This window comes from Amblyraja radiata, chromosome 35 (genome assembly GCF_010909765.2).
Source record: "Amblyraja radiata isolate CabotCenter1 chromosome 35, sAmbRad1.1.pri, whole genome shotgun sequence".
Classification (NCBI taxonomy): Eukaryota; Metazoa; Chordata; class Chondrichthyes; order Rajiformes; family Rajidae; genus Amblyraja; species Amblyraja radiata.
In genome coordinates, this window is record NC_045990.1 from 11,576,919 (window position 1) to 11,600,209 (window position 23,291).

Consider the following 23,291-nt stretch of genomic DNA (forward strand, 5'->3'; position numbering starts at 1 on the left):
ATCTGTGGAATTCATTGCCACAGACGGCTGTGGAGGCCAAGTCAATGGATATTTTTAAGGTGGACATAGATAGATTCTTGTTTAAGAAGGAACTGCAGATGCTGGAAAATCGATATACGTAAAGGAAGAAGGGATTCGGCCCGAAACGTTGCCTATTTCCTTCGCTCCATAGATGCTGCTGCACCCGCTGAGTTTCTCCAGTATTTTTGTCTACCTTAGATAGATTGTTGATTAGTGCGGGTGTCAGATTTATGGGGAGAAGGCAGGAGAATGGGGTTAGGAGGGAGAGATAGATCAGCCACGATTGAATGGCGGAGTAGACTTGATGGGCCGAATGGCCTAATTCTGCTCCGAGAACGTATGAACATTAGCTAAAATCAACAAAAGTAAAGATATTGCGTGGTGAATTGCACGAGAGGACGTCAGCTCACAACGTTTTCTCTCTGTCTCAGATAAAGATAAATGCCACGAAGGTCCGTGTGGCCCTAATGCAACCTGCAGAAACACAATCGGAGGTTTCATCTGCAGTTGTTTCAGGGGATTTGTCCCGACATACAACCAGCCAGTGAATAATAGGACAACGTCCTTCTGTGTTGGTGAGTGGGAATGAAATGTCACTGTCTCTTGCTCAGGGCTGCGTCCAGCCTCATTTAATTGTTTTGTACAGTTAATAGATAAAGGACAATAGACAATAGGTGCAGGAGTAGGCCATTCGGCCCTTCGAGCTAGTACCACCATTCAATGATCATGTCTTAGTACCCCGTTCCTGCCTTCTCCCCATACCCCTTGACTCCGCTATCTTTAGGAGTTCTATCTAACTCTCTCCTGAAAACATCCAGAGAAATGGCCTCCACTGCCTTCTGAGGCAGAGAATTCCACAGATTGACAACTCTCTGGGTGAAAAAGTTTTTCCTCATCTCCGTTCTAAATGGCTTACCCCTTATTCCTAACCTGTGGCCCCTGGTGCTGGACTCCCCCAACATTGGGAACATGTTTCCTGCCCCTGATGGAGGAGACTTGATGGGCCGAATGGCCTAATTCTGCTCCGAGAACATACGCTAAAATCAACTAAAGATGTTGCGTGAAGTGAATTGTATGAGAGAACGTCAGCCTGTGCCCTGCTCACAATGTTTTCTCTCTGTCTCAGATAAAGATGAATGCCGTGACGGTCCGTGTGGCCCTCATGAAGCTTGCATAAACACATTCGGAAGTTTCCAGTGCAGTTGTTTGAAGGGATATCACCAGATATCAAACCAGCTGGAAAATAGGACGGTGTCCTTCTGCGTAGGTGAGTGGGAATGAAAGGTCACTGTCTCTTGCTCAGGGCTGCATCCAGTCTCACGTCAAGTCAAGTCAAGTGAGTTTATTGTCATGTATCCCAGATAGGACAATGAAATTCTTGCTTGCTGCAGCACAACAGAATATTGTCAGCATAAATACAGAACAGTTCAGTTCAATATACACATAAATAAGTGTGTATAATTTGAGTATAAGAGCAGGGAGATTCTACTGCAGTTGTACAGGGTCTTGGTGAGACCACACCTGGAGTATTGCGTACAGTTTTGGTCTCCTAATCTGAGGAAAGACATTCTTGCCATAGAGGGAGTACAGAGAAGGTTCACCAGACTGATTCCTGGGATGGCAGGACTTTCACATGAAGAAAGACTGGATAGACTCGGCTTGTACACGCTAGAATTTAGAAGATTGAGGGGGGATCTTATAGAAACGTACAATATTCTTAAGGGATTGGACAAGCTAGATGCAGGAAGATTATTCCCGATGTTGGGGAAGTCCAGAACAAGGGGTCACAGTTTAAGGATAAAAGGGAAGTCTTTTAGGACCGAGATGAGAAAATCATTTTTTTCACAGAGAGTGGTGAATCTGTGGAATTCTCTGCCACAGATGGTAGTTGAGGCCAGTTCATTGGCTATATTTAAGAGGGAGTTAGATGTGGCCCTTGTGGCTAAAGTGATCAGGGGGTATGGAGAGAAGGCAAGTATGGGATACTGAGTTGGATGATCAGCCATGATCATATTGAATGGCAGTGCAGGCTCGAAGGGCCGAATGGCCTATTCCTGCACCTATTTTCTATGTCTATGTTTCTATAAGCAGATAAATTTGCAATAGGCTGTTATAGTTCAGAGTTTGTTTGATGGCTAGTTTAATAGCTTGATTGCTGTGGGGAAGTAGCTATTCCTGAACCTGGATGTACCAGACTTCAGGCTCCTGTACCTTCTACCTGATGGTAGCGGAGAGATGAGTGTGTGGCCAGGATGGTGTGGATCCTTGATGATACTGCCAGCCATTTTGAGGCAGCGACTGCGATAGATCCCCTCGATGGTGGGGAGGTCAGAGCCGATGATGTATTGGGCAGTGGTTCCAACTTTTTGTAGCCTTTTCCTCTCCAGGGCGCTCAAGTTGCCGAACCAAGCCACGATGCAACCGGTCAGCATGCTCTCTACTGTGCACCTGTAGAAGTTAGAGAGAGTCCTCCTTGACAAACCGACTCTCCGTAATCTTCTCAGGAAGTAGAGGCGCTGATGAGCTTTCTTAATAAATGCATCAGTGTTCTGGCACCAGCAGAGATCTTCGGATCTTGTTTTATATAGCTGTTTAGTTTAGTTAAGTTTGGTTATGGTGGGTTAAGTTTGGTTTAGTTTAGTTTAATAGTTTAGTTTTGTGGTTTAGTTAAGTTTGGTTTAGTTTAGTTTAGTTCTTTACGAGTTTGCACGTTCTCCTCGTGACCGCGTGGGTTTTCTCCGGGTGCTCTGGTTTCCTCCCACACTCCAAAGACGTGCAGGTTTGCAGGCTAATTGGCTTCGGTAAAAATTGTAAATTGTCCCTGGTGTGTGTAGGATAGTGTGCGGGATCGCTGGTCGACGAGGACTCGGTGGGCCGAAGGGCCTGTTCCCACCCTGTGGCTCTAACTAAACTGTGTTTGGATGCGCAAAGGGCCAGGATTGAACCTGTGGGGACTGAAGCGCTCACTCTTTAGTCAGAGGGTGGTGAATCTGTGGAATTCATTGCCACAGAAGGCTGTGGAGGCCAAGTCAATGGATATTTTTAAGGCAGAGATAGATGGATTCTGGATTAGAACGAGTGTCTGGGGAGAAGGCAAGATAATGAGATTAGGAGGGAGGGATAGATCAGCCATAATTGAATGGCGGAGTAGACTTGATGGGCCGAATGGCCTAATTCTGCTCCTATCACTTATGACCTTATGACTCTTGTTCTATAGATATAAACGAGTGTGACTCTAGCCCATGTGGGCCCATGGCCGCCTGTCACAACACTTTGGGCAGTTTCTACTGCTCCTGCAGTAAAGGATTTGACGGTGATTGTAAATTAGCCAACTCCTCTAAGTTGTGCTGCAGAGGTAAGCACAGTAATACCCTTGGCTACTGGGTCTTCCTCTTTCATAGAAACATAGAAACATAGAAACATAGAAATTAGGTGCAGGAGTAGGCCATTCGGCCCTTCGAGCCTGCACCGCCATTCAATATGATCATGGCTGATCATCCAACTCAGTATCCCGTACCTGCCTTCTCTCCATACCCTCTGATCCCCTTAGCCACAAGGGCCACATCTAACTCCCTCTTAAATATAGCCAATGAACTGGCCTCGACTACCCTATGTGGCAGGGAGTTCCAGAGATTCACCACTCTCTGTGTGAAAAAAGTTCTTCTCATCTCGGTTTTAAAGGATTTCCCCCTTATCCTTAAGCTGTGACCCCTTGTCCTGGACTTCCCCAACATCGGGAGCAATCTTCCTGCATCTAGCCTGTCCAACCCCTTAAGCTGCTTTCAGCTGCTGCCTGGATCCCAGTCTCTTATCTCTTTTCCTGTTGCATCAGTGCTGTCTTGAAAACTACCAACTCCATTTGCTCAAAGCCATTCAACACTTCATCCACTTGGGCGGTGTGGTTTATTAATTTACCATCAACATTTTTTGTCAATAATTTAAAATAATATTTACAATACAATAAAACAAAACAGAACCCACCAACACAATACAAGACAAACAAATATCCGAAATAAACTACTATGCAACTGTGTTAGAATCCTTATTAAAGACACATTCCACCCCCCGCGGTCCCGGAAATCCCCCGTGGTGCCCGTGGACAGCGCATAGTCCCCTTCTAACACCACCCGGGCGCGGACGTAACCCCGGAAAAGGGGCAGGTAGCCGGCTCGGGCAGAGCCCTCTTCCGCCTCACCTGGCTTTAAGGTGATAGAGGCAAGGTTTAAAGGAGATGTGCGGGGCAAGTTTTTTTTACACAGAGGGTGGCGGGTGTCTGGAACGTGCTGCCAGGGGTGGTGGAGGCAGATCCAATAGTGGCGTTTAAGAGGCTTCTGTACAGGGGCATGGATATGCAAGGAATGGAAGGATATGGAGTATGTGCAGGCGGATAAGAGGTGGGCTTGGCATCATGTTTGGCACAGACATTGTGGGCCGAAGGGCCTGTTCTTGTGCTGTACTGTTCTAACTTCTATCAAACATGAAGGAATTGTATTTACATTGTAAGGGCGGCTCGGTGGTGCAGCGGTAGAGTTGCTGCCTCGCAGCGCCAGAGATCCGGGTTCAATCCCGACTACGGGTGCTGTCTGTACGGAGTTTGTACGTTCCCCTGCATGGGTTTTCTCCGAGATCTTCCATTTCCTCCAACAAGCCAATGACGTACAGGTTTGTAGGTTAAGTGGCTTGATGTATAAATGTAAATTGCCCCTAGTGTGTGTAGGATGGTGTCAGTTTGCGAGGATCGCTGGTCGATGCGGACTCGATGGGCCGAAGGGCTGGTTTCCATGCTGTGTCTCTAAACTAAACTAAACTAAAATCAATTAAACTTAAGTGGACAAAAGTGCTGAGAAACTCAGCGGGTGCAGCAGCATCTATGGAGTGAAGGAAATAGGCAATGTTTCGGGCCGAAACCCTTCTTCAGATTGATGGGGGGGGGGGGGGGGGGGGGGGTTAAGAAAGGAAAAAGGAAGAGGAGGAGCCCGAGGGTTGAGGGAGAGATAGGAAGCGGAGGAGACAGCAAGGGCTAACAAAATTGGGAGAATTCAATGTTCATGCCCGCAGGATGCAGACTCCCCAAGCGGAATATGAGGTGTTGTTCCTCCAATTTCCGGTGTTGCTCGCTCTGGCCATGGAGGAGACCCAGGACAGAGAGGTCGGATATGGAGTGGGAGGGGGAGTTGAAGTGCTGAACCACCGGGAGGTCAGGTTGGTTATTGCGAAACGAGCGGAGGTGTTCGGCGAAACGATCGCCCAACCTCCGCTTGGTCTCACCGATGTAGATCAGCTGACACCTAGAGCAGCAGATGCAGTAGATGAGGTTGGAGGAGGTGCAGGTGAACCTCTGTCGCACCTGGAATGACTGCTTGGGTCCTTGGATGGAGTCGAGGGGGAGGTAAAGCTCAATTAAACTAAACTGAAATAAACTAAACTGAAATAAAATAAAATAAATTTAAATAAAATAAAATAAATTTAAATAAAATAAAATAAATTTAAATAAAATAAAATAAAATAGTATAAAATAAATTCAACTGTGAAGTTGCTTTTAAACCTGAATGCTGTCTTGGTCTGATTAGTTATTTAACATACTCATGCGTAAGAGGGAACTACAGATGCTGGTTGACACTGGAGGTTAACATCACGTTATTCATCTCGTCTGCTTATTTATTATTCATCATGTGTTGCAGATAAGGACGAGTGTCAGTCTGATCCGTGTGGGGATAACGCAGTCTGTCACAACACTGCTGGGAGCTTCTACTGCAAGTGCGGTAAAGGGTTTTACACTGCGGAACACAGTTTCACCGACCCCCAGGAGTCTCAATGTAAAGGTGAGTCTAACCGCTGTCAACATCTGCCCGCTCACTCGTAACATGTTCAGTTTATTGTCACCTGTACTGAGGTACAGATAAAAGCTTTTGTGTCGCGCTCTATCCAATCAGTGAAAAGGCTATACGTGGTTTTACATTTGGTGGCACGGTGGCACAGTGATGGAGCTGCTGCCTTACAGCGCCAGAGACCCGGGTTCCATCCTGACTACGGGTGCTGTCTGTACGGAGTTTGCACGTTCTCCCCGTGACCGTGTGGGCTTTCTCCGAGACCTTCGGTTTCCTCCCACACTCCAAAGACGTGCAGGTTTTGGTGGTTAATTGGTTTGGTGAAATTGCATGAATGTAAAATTTCCCCTAGCGTGTGTAGGATAGTGTTAATGTGTAGGGATCGCTGGTCGGCACGGACTAGGTGGGCCGAAGGGCCTGTTTCTGCACTGCATCTCCAAAACTAAACTAAACTAAGCCAGCCACAGTGTACAAATACAGGATATAGGGAATAATAGGAATGAAATGCTGGAGTAACTCAACGGGACAGGCAGCAGCATCTCTGGATAGAAGGGATAGGCGACGTTTTGGGTCGAGATCCTTCTTTCAGTCTGAAGACGGGTTGAGACCCGAAATGTCGCCCATTCCTTCTCTCCAGAGATGATGCTGCCTGTCCCGCTGAGTTACTCCAGCATTTTGTGTCTACCCTCATGCTCCATATTCAGATGTCTATCTAGCCATGTGTCGATTAAACACTATCACCACTCCTGGCAGCGAGATCCAAGCCTTTTTTGATGTGATAACCTCAGCCATCAGGGCAGTGCTACACAATGGAGCTGTCGATGGGAAGAGCTTAGGGAAGGTTAATCCCTGCCTGTGTTTGCTCCGACAGACTATGATGAGTGCTACACCAGCCCAACCATCTGCGGCAGCAACGCCTCCTGCTACAACACAGAGGGGAGCTTCCACTGCCTCTGTGACAATGGGTTCGCCCAACAGTCCGGCAAGAGGAACTTCACTGGCTACGGGGGCCGGTGCAAGGGTGAGCGCCTCATTCAAGAGTCCAGAGTGTTTTATTGTTATGTGTCCCAGACAGAACATTGACATTCTGACTTGCAGCAGCACAACACAATATGGGGACATAGTACATTGTAAACAGTATAATAAACGAGAAACTCATGCACATGTATGTTCACACTCACACGCACACACTCACGCACATGTGTACACACACACATGTATATGTATGTACAAACACACCCACACGCGCGCACACACACATGTATACACAAACACCTCTCTCTCTCTCTCTCTCTCTCTCTCTCTCTCTCTCTCTCTCTCTCTCTCTCTCTCTCTCTCTCTTTTTTCCCCCTCTTTTTCCTCTTTCTTTCTTTCCTCTTTCTTTCTTTCCTCTTTCTCTCTCCCTCTCTTTCTTTCTTTCCTTTTTCTCTCTCCCTCTCTTTCTTTCCGTCTCTCCCCTCTCCCCCTCTCTCTCCCCCCTTCCTCCCTCCTTCCCACCCGCCCTCCCTCGCTCTCCTTCTATCTTCCCCCCAAGGGTGAGCTTTGTACCATGTAGTGCAGTGTTTCAGGCTGCAGTGGGGGTAGTGAAGCAGCTTGTGCTTGCCTCCAGACGTGATTCAAAGCCGCAGCCATCTGCATTAACCACCGAGACACAGCTGACACGCACTGTTTCAAAATCATTGCACAAAACGCCTGCCACAAACCTCACAACAAGCTGCAGAAATGATACGGAAACCATGCAAACATGCAAACGAGAACAAATGCGACTCACAGTCCTGGTGTCAGCTGAACTTCTCTTTATAAACAAAAAGACACAAAGTGTTGGAGTACAAGACATCGGTGAGGCCTCATTTATTGTGTAGCAAGGAACTGCAGATGCTGGTTTACACCGAAGATAGACACAAAATGCTGGGGTAACTCAGCTGGTTCAGGCAGCGTCTCTGGAGAGAAGGAATGGGTGACATTTCTGGTTGAGACCCTTCTCCAGACTGAGAGACTGAGAGCATTTTGTGTCTATCTTCGGTGTAAACCAGCATCTGCAGTTCCTTCCGACAAATACATATTAGGTTTAGGTTTAGTGTTGTCGCCCGTGGCTTTCAGTCTGAAGAAGGGTCTCGACCCGAAACGTCACCCATTCCTTCTCTCCAGAGATGCTGCCTGTCCCACATTCATTGCGTTCAGTTTAGTTATTCTGTATTAGATTAGATGTTAGATTCCTTTATTGTCATTCAGACTTTTCGGTCTGAACGAAATTATGTTGCCTGCAGTCATACACAGAACCAATAATAACAAAACATACAATAAACGCAAATTAAACATCCACCACAGTGAGTTCACCAAGCACATCCTCACTGTGATGGAGGCAAAGTCTTATTCTCTATTTAGAATAATTGTTGTAGTAAAGATGTTGTCAAGCTGGGAAGGTGTAGCAAATATTTACGGGGATGTTGCCAGGACTTGAGGGTGTGAGCTACAGGGAGAGGTTGAGCAGGCTGGGACTCTATTCCTTGGAGCGCAGGAGGATGAAGGTGTACAAGATCACGAGGTGCTGGTGGAATCAAGGGATATGGGGAGAAGGCAGGCACGGGTTATTGATTTGGGTCAATCAGCCATGATCACAATGAATGGCCAAATGGCCTCCTCCTGCACCTATTTTCTATGTTTCTATGTTTCTATATTTCTATGAGGAGAAGAGATAGGGTGAGGACAACCACAGTGTATCGACACAGGACAAAGGGAACAAGATAGTGTCCAGTAAAGTCCAATTAGATAGTTCAGTAAGGTAGATAGTAGCTCAGGACCGCTCGCTCTGTAGTTGTTGATAGGGACTGGGAGCAATTTTACAGAAGCCAATTAACCTACAAAACCGCACGTCTTTGGGAGTGTGGGAGGAAACCGGAGCACCCGGAGGAAACCCACGCGGTCACAGGGAGAATGTACAAACTCCACACACACACAGCAGCCGAGGTTCGGATCGAACCCGGGTCTCTGGCGCTGGTGAGGCAGCGGCTCTACCCGCTGCGCCACTGAGTGCCGTGGGGCACCAGAGTGGCAACAGAACCAGGCAGACTGGTCCCAAACTCTGGGTCGAGATGCCCGAGAAGCGGTATGAACATCGACTAGTCTAACATCAAGTAACCCTTGCTTTCCCTCTCTCCCCATCCCCTCCCCCTTCCCAGTTCTCCGACCAGTCTTAATGTCTCCGACTACATTTTATCTCTGTTTGCTTTGTTGTTAGCTTCTCCCAATTAACAATGATCTATTCTACATTTTCCTTGATCTACATCCCCTTGGTCCTGTTTTCACACCTGACACTTCCTTATCTATGTACCACCCATTCCCCTGACATCAGTCTGAAGAAGGGTCTCGACCTGAACCATCACTCGTTCCTTCTCTCCAGAGATACCGCCTGTCCTACTGAGCTACTCCAGCTTTTTGTTTCCAACTTCTCCTGAATCCTTTATCCATGTTTATCCCGTCTTGAATATCCACACTGTCTATCTTCAAGATGCATTTGTTTCAACTCCATAGCCCCCTCCCATCATTGACTAGGGGAGAGAAATTGGTCAAAAATTAAGACAAGACAATTAGGGCAACACGGTGGAGCAGCGGTAGAGTTGCTGCCTCACAGCGCCAGAGACCCCAGTTCGAACCTGACCTTGGGAGCTGTCTGTACGGAGTTTGCATGTTCTCCCCGTGACCGTGTGGGTTTTCTCCGCAAACTCCAAATTCCTCCCACACTCCAGGTTTGTAGGTTAACTGAAGGTAGACAAAAATGCTGGAGAAACTCAGCGGGTGCAGCAGCATCTATGGAGCGAAGGAAATAGGCAACGTTTCGGGCCGAAACCCTTCTTCAGACTGGTGGGGGGGTGGCGGGGAGAAGAAAGGAAAAAGGAGGAGGAGGAGCCCGAAGGCTGGGGGATGGGAGGAGACAGCAGGGGGACTGAGGAAGGGGAGGAGACAGCAAGGGCTAACAAAATTGGGAGAATTCGATGTTCATGCCCCCAGGATGCAGACTCCCCAAGCAGAATACGAGGTGCTGTTCCTCCAATTTCCGGTGTTGCTCACTCTGGCCATGGAGGAGACCCAGGACAGAGAGGTCGGATGGGGAATGGGAGGGGCAGTTGAAGTGCTGTCGGTTAACTGGCCTGGTGTAAATGTAAATTGTCCCTCGTGTGTGTGGGATAGTGCTAATGTGCGGGGCTCGCTGGTCAGTGCGGACTTGGCGGGCCGAAGGGCCTGTTTCCGCGCTGTATGAAACAGATTTGAAACAGATTTCTTTGTTCATTGAATCATTTATTGAGAGCCCGCTACGTTCAATATGCGGGGAACAATGTATGTTGGTATCGAAGACAGGCACAAAAAGCTGGAGTAACTCAGCGGAACAGGCAGCATCTCTGTAAAGAAGGAATGGGTAACGTTTCGGGTCGAGACCCTTCTTCACAATATTGAATATTGAAAATATGGGTTTCAACTCTCTCTTTCAGATGTTAACGAGTGTCTATTGAACCCATGTGGCGCCAATGCCAGCTGTAATAACACGGTGGGCAGTTATACCTGTGTCTGCAATCTCGGATATATTTCATCATCAGGGGGGAGCAGACGGAATCCTGGTGATGTCTGTGTCAGTAAGTACTTCATGAATCACAGTTACCCCCCCATCCCCACCCACTACCTCCACTTCTGTCTTACACAAGGGTGCAGAGAAGATTAAGTTTAGTTTTGTGTTAGAAGGAACTGCAGATGCTGGTTTAAACCGAAGCTAAACACAAAATGCTGGAGTAACTCAGCGGGACAGGCAACATCTCTGGAGAGAAGGAATGGGTGCCGTTTAGGGTTGAGACTTTTCTTTCATTTTGTTTAGTTTGTAGCTAAAGGGCAGTTTAGATAAGTTTAGTTTAGTTTAGAGATACTGGGCAGAAACAGGCCCTTCGGCCCACCGATTCCGTGCCGACCAGCGATCCCCACACATTAACACAATTCTACACACACTAGGGACAATTTTGATTTTGCCGAAGTCAATTAAACTACAAACCTGCACGTCTTTGGAGTGTGGGAGGAAACCGGAGCACCATAGAAACATAGAAAATAGGTGCAGCAGTAGGACATTCGGCCCTTCGAGCCTGCACCGCCATTCAATATGATCATGGCTGATCATCCAACTCAGTATCCCGTACCTGCCTTCTCTCCATACCCTCTGATCCCCTTAGCCACAAGGGCCACATCTAACTCCCTCTTAAATATAGCCAATGAACTGGCCTCGACTACCCTCTGTGGCAGAGAGTTCCAGAGATTCACCACTCTCTGTGTGAAAAAAGTGCTTCTCATCTCGGTTTTAAAGGATTTCCCCCTTATCCTTAAGCTGTGACCCCTTATCCTGGACTTCCCCAACATCGGGAGCAATCTTCCTGCATCTAGCCTGTCCAACCCCTTAAGAATATTATAAGTTTCTATAAGATCCCCTCTCAATCTCTTAAATTCTAGAGAGTATAAACCAAGTCTATCCAGTCTTTCTTCATAAGACAGTCCTGACATCCCAGGAATCAGTCTGGTGAACCTTCTCTGCACTCCCTCTATGGCAATAATGTCCTTCCTCAGATTTGGAGACCAAAACTGTACACAATACTCCAGGTGTGGTCTCACCAAGACCCTGTACAACTGCAGTAGAACCTCCCTGCTCCTATACTCAAATCCTTTTGCTATGAATCCCCTGATCCCTTTAGCCACAAGGGCCACATCTAACTCCCTCTTAAATATAGCCAATGAACTGGCCTCAACTACCTTCTGTGGCAGAGAATTCCACAGATTCACCACTCTCTGTGTGAAAAATGTTTTTCTCATCTCGGTCCTAAAAGATTTCCCCCTTATCCTTAAACTGTGCCCCCCTTGTTCTGGACGTGACCCCTTGTTCTGGACATACAGTATGTAGTCCAATAACATACTGTACAGACCCGGGTCTCTAGCGTTGTGAGGCAGCAGCTCTACCCGCTGCAAGACTGTGCCTCTCAACGCGTTCTCAAACGTTGTGATCCAGTCTTATCGGGAGGTATTAGGACAGGTGACTGGCAGAGCGCTGGGTTTTAAAAGGAGGATAATTCTGTTACGTTATGCAGCATTCACTGGGAACAGAAGTACAGCGGTCCCCGTGGGTCCGGATCTTGGCTGCTTGCTACATGGCACTCTCTGTATTGGATTCCATTGCATTCACTGAATGAAACTTCGTCAGCAGACGACAGAGGCTGGCTGGCTGCCTTGCCCTTTATCACTTCCTCATTCAGTGTTAGGGGCGGCACGGTGGCAAAGCGGTAGAGTTGCTGTCCCACTTCAGCGATGTTTTTATGCCCCTGTCCCACTTAGGAAACCTGAACGGAAACCTCTGGAGACTTTGCGCCCCACCCAAGGTTTCCGTGCGGTTCCCGGAGGTTGCAGGTGGTTGCCGGAGGTTGCAGGTAGTGGAAGCAGGTAGGGAGACTGACAAAAACCTCCGGGAACCGCACGGAAACCTTGGGTGGGGTGCAAAGTCTCCAGAGGTTTCCGTTCAGGTTTCCTCAGTGGGACAGGGGCATAAGGCAACTACAGGCGATAGTTTTGTCGCCTCATGTGGTTGTTAGTGTGCGGGGATCGCTGGTCAGTGTGGACTTGGTGGGCCGAAGGGCCTGTTTCCATGCTATATCTCTAAACTAAACGACACTAATAATTCCTGCCCTATTGTTTGCCCAAAGTAGAACCTATTGGACAGATACAGGGATAAATAAATGCTATGTGGACATGGTCGAAATGTGGGCAGATGGGACGAGTGTAGATGGGGCATTTTGCTCAGCATTGGCAAGTTGGGCTGAAGAGTCTGCTGTATAACTGACTATAACTCTATTAAGATGTCATGGTTCAGTTTAGTCTATTGTCACATGTACCGAGGTACAGTGTAAAGCTTTTTGTTGCCTTCTGAGCAGTCAGTGGAAAGACAGCCCTTGATTACAATCGAGCCATTTACAGTGTACAGATACAGGATAAGGGGAATAACGTTTACAGCAAGATAACGTCCAGTAAAGTCCGATCAAAGATAATCCAATCAACTCCAACGAGGTGGATGATGTTGGGCGAGACCAGAACCAGGGGCCACAGTCTTAGTATAAAGGGGAGGCCATTTAAGACTGAGGTGAGAAAAAACGTTTTCACCCAGAGAGTTGTGAATTTGTGGAATTCCCTGCCGCAGAGGGCAGTGGAGGCCAAGTCACTGGATGGATTTAAGAGAGAGTTAGATAGAGCTCGATGGGCTAGTGGAATCGAGATATATGGGGAGAAGGCAGGCACGGGTCATTGATTGGGGACGATCAGCCATGATCACAATGAATGGCGGTGCTGGCTCAAAGGGCAGAATGGCCTCCTCCTGCATCTATTTTCTATGTTTCTATGTTTATATGAGAGTTCAGAACTGTTCACTGGTTGTGGTAGGATGGTTCAGTTGCCTGATAACAGCTGGGAAGAAACTGTCCCTGAATCTGGAGGTGTGCGTTTTCACACTTCTGTACCTCTGGCCTGATGGGAGAGGGGAAAGGAACCATAGAAATAGAAACATAGAAAAATAGGTGCAGGAGTAGGCCATTCGGCCCTTCGAGCCTTTCGAAAAGGATTATTATATTACCAATTGTTATCCGCATCTCTCCATTCCCAGTTCTTATGACATTATCATGACTGGGTGTGTAGTTTTGTTACGAATTTGCTGACAGCTTTTCGATTTATTATTGGATTGGTGGGGAGTTTACTGATGGAAGATACGACCATTCTGTGTGTATTCATCTCTTTGTTTCTCCCCAGAATTTGACTGTCCAAGCCCTGTTTCTACCAAGTGCCCAGCAGTGCCCAAGGAGGTGGGACCAGTACAGGTAAGAGGTCGCTCCTTAACACCTTTCTTTATTTAGACTTATTTGCCGGTGTGGATGTTATCTATTGATCGCCGACTCATTCTACCTGTGTGGTCATGGTGGCGCAGCGGCTGAGTTGTTGCCTTGCAGCGAATGCAGCGCCGGAGACACGGGTTCGATCCTGACTACGGGTGCTGTCTGTACGGGATCGAACCCGTGTCCTGCGTGGGTTTTCTCCGAGATCTTCAGTTTCCTCCCACATTCCAAAGACGTGCAGGTTTGTAGGTGAATTGGCTTGGTGTAAATGTAAAAATGGGCCCTAGTGTGTTTAGGACAGTGTTAATGTGCGGGGATCGCTGGTCAGCGTGGACTCGTTGGCCTGTTTCCATGCTGTATCTCTAAACTAAACTAAATTACCTGAGAGGGTGAGAGTTTGGTTTAGTTTAGTTTAGTTTAATTTAATTTAATTTAGCTTGGCTTGGTTTGGTTCAGAGATACAGCATGGAATCAGGCCCATAGCATCTGATCTGTATGGATAGCATGCAAATAGATTTTCACTGTACCTCTATAAGTGGCAATGATAAACTGAAACCTGAGTAGACTTAACCATATAACCATATAACAATTACAGCACGGAAACAGGCCATCTTGGCCCTTCTAGTCCGTGCTGAACACTGATTTTCCCCTAGTCCCATCTACCTGCACTCAGACCACAACCCTCCATTCCTTTCCCATCCATGTACCTATCCAATTTATTTTTAAATGATAAAATCGAACCTGCTTCCACCACTTCCACTGGAAGCTCATACCACACAGCTACCACTCTCTGAGTAAAGAAGTTCCCCCTCATGTTACCCCTAAACTTCTGTCCCTTAATTCTCAAGTCATGGCCTCTTGTTTGAATCTTCCCTACTCTCAGTGGGAAAAACTTATCCACGTCAACTCTGTCTATCCCTCTCATCATTTTAAAGACCTCTATCAGGTCCCCCCTTAACCTTCTGCGCTCCAAAGAATAAGGACCTAACTTATTCAACCTTTCTCTGTAACTTAGTTGCTGAAACCCAGGCAACATTCTAGTAAATCTCCTCTGTACTCTCTCTATTTTCATTGACATCCTTCCTATAATTGGGCGACTTAAGACTTTAGAGATACAGCGTGCAGACCTCTGAACGAAAAGGCTATGCTGATCACAATTAAGACGTCCACAGTGTACAGATACAGGATTAAGGGTATAAAATTTAATGCAAGACAAGCTCAAAATTCTGGAGTAACTCAGCGGGTCAGGCAGCATCTGCGGAGAAAAGGAATAGGTGATGTTATGGATCAAGACTCTTCTTCAGACTGAGAGTCAGGGGAGAAGGACGGAAGAGAAAGGGAAGAAAAAACTAACCCGAAACATCACCTATTCCTTTTCCCTACAGACCCGCAGAGTTACTCCAGCACTCTGTGTCTATCAGTGGTGTAAACCAGCATCTGCAGTTCCTTCCTACACATTGTGAAATATAAAGATAGTTCGCAGGTCTCCCAATGAGGTGGATGGTAGGTCAGGACCGCACTCTAGCTGGTGAGAGGAGCGTTCAGTTTTGTTCCCCATCAAAGTATGTTAAAGGAATTTTAACAGGTGCATCTGTTTAGTGGAAAGGTGGGTTCCAAAATTAAAGTGCGTGAGGTTTGGAATCTGCCCGAAGGGTTGGCATGAGAGTTGGTGTGTGTCATTTATCATTCAGCTGCTCTGGAAGTAAGTCCAGATGTTCATCTAACTGTATGTTTTCCAACATACAACAGTACAGCACCGGAAGAGGCCCTTCGGCCCACAGTGTCTGTTACTAGCAGGATGCAGAAGGCAATTAACCTACCAACCTGTGCGTCTTTGGAGCGTGGGAGGAAACCGGAGCGCCCGGAGAAAACCCACGCAGGTCACGGGGAGAACGTACAGACAGCGGCCGTGGTCAGGATGGAACCCGGTTCTCTAGCGCTGTGAGGCAGCAACTCTACCACTGTGTCTCCGTGCTGCCCTAGTGTGCGGTGTATAATGGATGTAAAGTGGGATAACATAGAACCAGTGTAAACGGGAGATCGATGGTCAGCGTCTCTGGAGAGAAGGAATGGGTGACGTTTCAGGTCGAGACCCTTCTTCAGACTGAGAGTCAGGGATGAGGGAAACGAGAGATATAGACAGTACAAAAGAGATTTCTCTAAACGACACTAAACATAGAACTAGTGTGTACGGGTGATCGATGGTTGGCATGGACTAGATGGGCTGAAGGGCCTGTTTCCATACTGTATCTCTAAACTGAACTATACTAAACATAGAACTACTGTCGTGTGTATGGGTGATCGATGGTTGGCGCGGACTAGATGGGCTGAAGGGCCTGTTTTCATGCTGTATCTCTGAACTAAACTGAACCTTTTGGCCGCATCTTTTCCCTGTAGACGGGTGGGTCTGGCGTGGAGTCGGCGGGGGTAACAGACGACCCGTTTTGCTCCATCATGGGCTCTCTGCAGCAACACAGTGTGTGTGAAAGGTTACAGAGTGAAGAGGACTTCGACCTCGAGCAGCATTTCCAGGTGAGCAGAGTCGGGGCACGTGCTGGGGATCTGGTTCTGGGGGGGCTGAGGCGTGTAACAAGAATTGGCTGGAGCGGATAGCCAAGGTGGGGAGGAAGCTGGAGCTGTGGAGGCAACGCTCCCTCTCCATAACCGGGAAAGAATTTGGTCATCAGTTGTGAGGTGCTCTCGGGGCTGCTGTACTTGGCACAAGTGTGGCCTGTCCCTCCCTCCAACGCCACAGGGATCACCCGGGCCGTCTTCCAGTTCATCTGGGGGTCGAGGATTCACCGGGTGCGACAGGCCACAATGCACAAGTCGGTAGACAACGGGGGTAAAAGTGTGCCCAATATCCCCCTACCCTGATGGCCACCTTCGTGTGTGGCTGCATCAGGCGGAGTGTAGAGCCAAGGCACGTGGGCACCAAGTGTCACTGCCTGCTGAGGTTCTACCTGTCCCCGGTGTTGCGAAGGATGGGCCTGGCACAGATTCCACGCAATGTGCCAGTCAGCTGGACATTGCCGCCCCATCTGTCGTCTGTGGAAAGGTTCTTCCGGACCAACACCTTTGACCACAAGTCCATCGGGCAGTGGTCAGCACGGAATGTCCTGCAGGCACTGCAGGGAAAGGACTCGATGGATCCGGTGGCGTGGTTCCCAGAGCAGACTGCCCAGCTTGTCTGGCAAAATGCCTCATCGCCAGAACTCACCAACAAGTACCAAGACCTGGCTTGGCTGGCGGTGAGGGGAGCCCTCCCAGTCAGATCCTTCCTGCACCGTCGGAACCTCACTACCAGCGCACGCTGCCCCCGGGACACCTGCTATGGAGAGTAGACGGTTGCCCACCTCTTCGCAGAGTGTGGATTCGCAAAGAGAGTCTGGAGAGGTCTGCATGGGGTCCCTGTCATGGTTTATTCCGAACAGCTCCATCACAGAGGACTGTGATTTACGGACTGTTCCCAGGGACACATTCAGAGACTGACATTGAGTGCTGCTGGATGGTCATCAACTCGGTGAAAGACGCCCTTCGGTCTGCCTGAGCGTTGCTCACCACCCAGCGGAGCGGGATGTCCGTCGGGGAATGTTGCCGACTGGCCCACTGCAGACTGCAGGAGTACGTGCTGAGGGACGCACCGAAGCTCGGTGCAGCCAGCGCCAAGGCTCGGTGGGGGAGGGCCACAGTCTAGGGTCCTTCCGCTGCTGGACTTGGGGGGGCAGGGTCTGGTGGAGACACCCCTCAAAACAAGGGACGGGAGATCACCCCAGTGGGTCACATGAGTGGCAAGGGTGCGGGGATGTATGTACAGCCTCCGAGAATGTTGGCTGCAGTCTTGTAAGGATCATGTATTGGATATATTTAATTCTCCAATAAAGTATATTTTGAAATAAAATTTAAAAAAAAGACGGATTCTAATCACCTGCAACCTGTGAGGATCAACTCGGGCCCTGGATGAGCTGTCAGGGCCCAGTCAGTGGAAAGACTACACACAATTACAATCGATCTGTCTGCAGTGTATAGATACAGGATCAAGGGAATAACGTTTGGTGCTGTACTGAGAACATTCCACGGTCTAATGTTCACTGTCCAGCACAGACATTGAGGGCCGAAGGGCCTGTTCCTATGCTGTAGTGTTCTATGTTCTAACGTTGCTGTTCAACATGGGCACTGTGGGCCGAAGGGCTTGTTCCTATGCTGTAGTGTTCCACGTTCTAATATTCGCTGTTCAGCACAGACATTGTGGGCCGAAGGGCCTGTTCCTGTACTGTACTGTTCTATGCTCCAATGTTTGATGTTCGGCACGGATATGGTGGGCCGAAGGGCCTGTTCCTATGCTGTAGTGTTCCACGTTCTAATATTCACTGTTCAGCACAGACATTGTGGGCCGAAGGGCCTGTTCCTGTACTGTACTGTTCTATGCTCTAATGTTTGATGTTCGGCACGGATATGGTGGGCCGAAGGGCCTGTTCCTGTACAGCACTGTTTTATGTTGTAATGTCTGTTGTTTAGTACAGACATTGAGGGCCGAAGGGCCTGTTCCTATGCTGTTGTATTCCACGTTCTAATATTCACTGTTTAGCACAGACATTGAGGGCCGAAGGGCCTGTTCCTGTACTGTACTGTTCTATGTTCTAACGTTGCTGTTCAACATGGGCACTGTGGGCCGAAAGACCTGTTTATGTTCTAACCAGTACTGCCTGTACTGATGGAAGTGCTTGCTCCTGCAGAGTATCTCATCGTTCACCGCTCGGCTGATGGGGAACGGTTCCCTGCTGGGCAACATGGACCGGGGGAAGCAGCAGGAGGCCTTGGCGTTGTCTCTACAGACGGTGGAGAGCTCGGTGATGGCCATGGTCTTCACGCTGGCCAGCGAGGAGAAGAAGAACATGTCCTTCGGCAACATCGGTAAGGAGTGCGGGCGAACGGTCAGCACTGGCTCTGGGCATCAGGCTCATCAGGAAGGCTGGGGGTTGGAGTTGGAGTTGGAGTTGGATTCACGGGAGGTTGGTCTTGGAGGGGAGGAGGCTCCTCAAACTGCGGAGCATCCTGGACAATACAGTTCACCCCCTCCATGACACACTGGTCAACCTGAGGAGCACCTTCAGCAACAGACTGGTTCCACCAAGATGCAGCATAGAACGCCACAGGAGATCCTTCTTCCCTGTGGCTATCAAACTGTACAACTCCTCCCCCTTCTGTCGTGGGGTAGACTGACTCCCCCACCCCCACCACCCCTCCCCCCAATCTTTGCATATCCCCAATCCTTTCCACTCGTCACTTTAATTTAATGTTTCATATATCCTGTCCGAATCTGACCTTTCCGTCCTGGGCCTCCTCCATGGCCAGAGTGAGTCCCACCGCAAATTGGAGGAGCAGCACCTCATATTTCGCTTGGGTAGTTTACACCCCAGCGGTATGAACATTGACTTCTCCAATTTCAGGTAGTCCTTGCTTTCTCCCTCCTTCCACTCCCCTTCCCAGCTCTCCCACAGCCCACTGTCTCCGCCTCTTCCTTTCTTCTTCCCGCCCCCCCCCCCCCATCAGTCTGAAGAAGGGTCTTGACCAGAAACGTCACCCATTCCTTCTCTCCAGGGATGCTGCCTGACCTGCTGAGTTACTCCAGCATTGTGTGTCTACCTTAGTTTCACTGTCCTCCTAATTAAATATTACTCATTGTACACCTCGTTGTCAGCTTCCCCTCAGCTAACAATGAACCATTCTGTTTTCCTTCAACTTCGTCCTCTTTGATCTCTTGTTTTCACACCTTATCCTTCCTTATCTCTGTGTCTCGCTCTCCCCTGACTCTCAGTCTGAAGAAAGGTCTCGACCCGAAACGTCACCCATTCCTTCTCTCCAGAGATGCTGCCTGTCCCGCTGAGTTACTCCAACATTTTATCTACATACAGTATATATGAGACAGTTGGACAATACATGGATAGGGATGGTTTAGTGGGATGAGGACCAATTGTGGGAAAATGGGATTGAAATTCAAAATAAAAATCTGCAGATGCCAGAAATCTGAAACAAACACAGAAAATACTGGAAACGCTCAGGAGGTCAGGCAGTAACTGTGGAGAGGGAACCAAGCTGTGGAGAAGGCGGCACGGTGGCGCAGCGGTAGAGTTGCTGCCTCACAGCGCCAGAGATCCAGGTTCGATCCCGACTACGGGTGCTGTCTGTACGGGATTTGTACGTTCTCCCCATGACCTGCGTGGGGTTTCTCCGGGTGCTCCGGTTTCCTCCCACATCCCGAAGACGTGCGGGTTTGCAGGTTAATTGGCTTTGGTAAAATTGTAAATTGTCCCTAGTGTGTGTTAGTGTGCGGGGATCGCTGGTCGGCGCGGACTCGGTGGGCCGAAGGGCCTGTTTCCGCGCTGCATCTCTAAACTAAACTAAACTAACCTAATCTAAGCTAACCTAACCTAACCTAATCTAACCTAACCTAACCAAAGCTAGCCCAAGCTTCCCCCACAGTCAGGCGCACTGCGCCCCGCACCCCGTAGACCCATCGCCCCCACCTTCACCGTCCCCTCTCTCTCTTCACCAGAGGTCGACATGGAGGTTCTCCGGGATGGCAACGTTTCGGCTGCGGAAACAGCCATGCTGTCGGCCAATGGCAACCGGATGGAGGTCCCCTGGCGGGCGGTCAGCCAGGGGGCAGATCCCGGTAGGACCCTCGCTTCCAATACTGGGTGTTACGGGCAGGGGGGCGGGCAGGACACACGTGATGACCATCGCCTGACGCAACCTCGGTATCTCCCTCCTTCTCCTCTTCTCACCCCCTCTCCCTCTCCCTCCCTCTCCCCATCCCTCCCTCCTTTCTTTCCACGCTCTTTCTCCATCCCTCTCTCCCTCCCTCCCTCCCTTACTCTCTTGTTCCCTCCCTGAGGTTTCCTCTGGTCTGGGGCTTTCCCACCCTGGGGTGGAGACTCTGGCCGAGTGTGGGTGCTGTGTATGCAGGTGCTGATGGGTAGGGTGGGTGCTGACCGGTGCCATGGGTGCAGTGTCTGTGGGTACTGCGGGTGCAGTGGGTGCGGTGTCCGTGGGTACTGCGGGTGCAGTGGGTGCGGTGTCCGTGGGTACTGAGGTGTGCGTGTCTGGGACAGGTCGTGTTGGCGTTGCACTCATCGCCATGTCGCACGTGGCCTCGGTGATGAACGACTCGCTAGACGGTGAGGGGCGGCTGCTTCTCAACTCTGATGTCCTGACGGCGGCGGCCACACGGGGAGGGGCCCGACCCCTGGTGGAGCCCCTCAGCCTCACCTTCCACAACGACAAGGTCAGCACTGCGCTCCCACCCTGGCCTACTCCACCCCAATCTAACCCAACCCATCCCATCCCATCCTATTCCATTCCATCCCGCCTTAGGCATAGACGTAGAAAATTGGTGCAGGAGGAGGCCATTCGGCCCTTCGAACCAGCACCGCCATTCATTGTGATCATGGCTGATCGTCCCCTATCAATAACCCGTGCCTGCCTTCTCCCCATATCGCTTGACTCCACTAGCCCCAGAGCTCTATCTAACTCTCTCTTCAATCCATCCAGTGACTTGGCCTCCACTGCCCTCTGTGGCAGGGAATTCCACAAATTCACAACTCTCTGGGTGAAAAAGTTCTTTCTCACCTCAGTCCTAAATGGCCTCCCCTTTATTCTAAGACTGTGGCCCCTGGTTCTGGACTCGCCCAACATTGGGAAAATGTTTCCTGCATCTAGCTTGTCCAGTCCTTTTATAATTTTATATGTTTCTAAAAGATCCCCCCTCATCCTTCTAAACTCCAGTGAATACAAGCCTAGTCTTTTCTATCTTTCCACATATGACAGTCCCGCCATCCCAGGGATCAATCTTGTGAACCTATGCGCCCCACCCAAGGTTTCCGTGCGGTTCCCGGAGGTTTTTGTCAGTCTCCCTACCTGCTTCCACTACCTGCAACCTCCGGCAACCACCTGTAACCTCCGGGAACCGCACGGAAACCTTGGGTGGGGCGCAAAGTCTCCAGAGGTTTCTGTTCAGGTTTCCTAAGTGGGACAGGGGCATAACTCCAGCACTTTGTGTTTATCTCTGGAGAACGCGGCTCGGTGGGAAAGGAGAGATGGTTCCTCAGCACGGAATAGTTCTGCCAGGATGGGGGATGCTGATATTGTCCGCCGTTGATAATGGGGCAATAATGGTGGGTAGACAAGCGCAGACTTGATGGGCCGAATGGCCTAATTCTACTCCTATTCATTGTGACTTTATGTATCGTCTCCTCTCCTCGTCCAGACCAAGAAGCCGCGGGTGGAAGTGGTGTGTGTGGCCCTGAACCACACGAGGGCTGGCAGTCACTGGTCACGCCAAGGCTGCAGGCTGATGAAGACCAACAGCACGCACACCGTGTGCCAGTGCTCACGGCTGACCAGCTTTGCCGTGCTGATGGCCCTGTACGAGACGCAGGTACGGCACACGGTGACCACAGCGGTGACCCGACCATGCATCCCGTCTCCCCGAACACGGTTCCCACCCCACCCTCCTCACCCTAGCCCAACCCTCCGCACCCAGCCAACCCCACCAAACCCAACCCCTCCCCACCCCTCCCAGCCCACACCACCAAACCCAACCCCTCCCCACCCACCCCAGCCCACACCACCAAACCCAACCCAACCCCACCCCACCAACCCAACTCCACCCAACCCAACCCCACTCAACCCAACCCAGCCCCTCCCACCCCACCCCTCCCCACTTCACCCAACGCAACCCCCTCCACACTCAACCCAACCCTACTCCACCCCATCCCACCCAACCCAACCTCACTCCACCCCATCCCACCCCTCCCCACCCCAACCCAACCCCACTCCACCCCATCCCACCCCACCAAACCAAACCCAACCCAACCCAACACCACTCCAACCCATCCCACCCCTCCCTCTACACCCTACCCCTCCTCACCCAACCCCCCCCCCCACTCAACCCAGCCCCTCCCACCCCATCCCTGCCCACCCTACCCCACCCCACTCCACCCCTTCCCCACCCAACCCAACCTCTCCCCACCCCACCCCCTCCCCATCCTCACCCCTCCAACTCCACCCAACCCGTCCCCACCCAACCTAAACCCTCCTCACACCTCCACCCCACCCCTCGGTTTAAGTCAGCATCTGCAGTTCCTTCCTACACATTCCATCTGCTGAATCCTTAGCCCCGGCATTCCCTCCCTCTCTCTCTCTATCCCTCCCCCGCCCAAGTCGCACCAACTTCTCGTTCTCACCCAACAAACAGCTAACAATGGCCTGTTTCCTTTATCATCGTAACTTTTTTGCTTATCTTCCATTCATTGTTCTTTATCTCTCAACATCATCGTCTATATCTCTCGTTTCCCTTATCCCTAACCAGTCTGAAGAAGGGTCTCGACCCGAAACGTCAACCATTCCTTCTCCCAAGAGATGCTGCCCATCCCGCTGAGTTACTCCAGCTTGTCGTGTCGTCTTCTGTTGAATCCTTATCCATGTTTCTCCTTCTATCGCCTCTCGTCTGCAGCGGCCTCTGCAGTCCGTCTGCGTTTTT

General features: G+C 49.9%; 1 protein-coding gene across 2 annotated transcripts in view; it reads left to right on the forward strand.

Annotated features, from left to right (window-relative positions):
* Positions 1–23,291, forward strand: part of LOC116991955 (adhesion G protein-coupled receptor E1-like) — an 84,713-nt gene that overhangs the window by 38,224 nt on the left and 23,198 nt on the right. Inside the window, exons 3-14 of one of the 2 annotated variants that reach the window (XM_033050966.1) lie at positions 453–596; positions 1,148–1,288; positions 3,239–3,376; positions 5,703–5,843; positions 6,721–6,870; positions 10,337–10,477; positions 13,665–13,732; positions 16,145–16,279; positions 18,484–18,661; positions 20,304–20,423; positions 20,863–21,035; positions 22,017–22,187. In XM_033050966.1, the coding sequence (XP_032906857.1) occupies positions 453–596; positions 1,148–1,288; positions 3,239–3,376; positions 5,703–5,843; positions 6,721–6,870; positions 10,337–10,477; positions 13,665–13,732; positions 16,145–16,279; positions 18,484–18,661; positions 20,304–20,423; positions 20,863–21,035; positions 22,017–22,187 (1,700 nt within the window). The remainder of the gene's footprint in view (positions 1–452; positions 597–1,147; positions 1,289–3,238; positions 3,377–5,702; positions 5,844–6,720; positions 6,871–10,336; positions 10,478–13,664; positions 13,733–16,144; positions 16,280–18,483; positions 18,662–20,303; positions 20,424–20,862; positions 21,036–22,016; positions 22,188–23,291) is intronic. The other variant, XM_033050967.1, reaches the window with a different exon arrangement.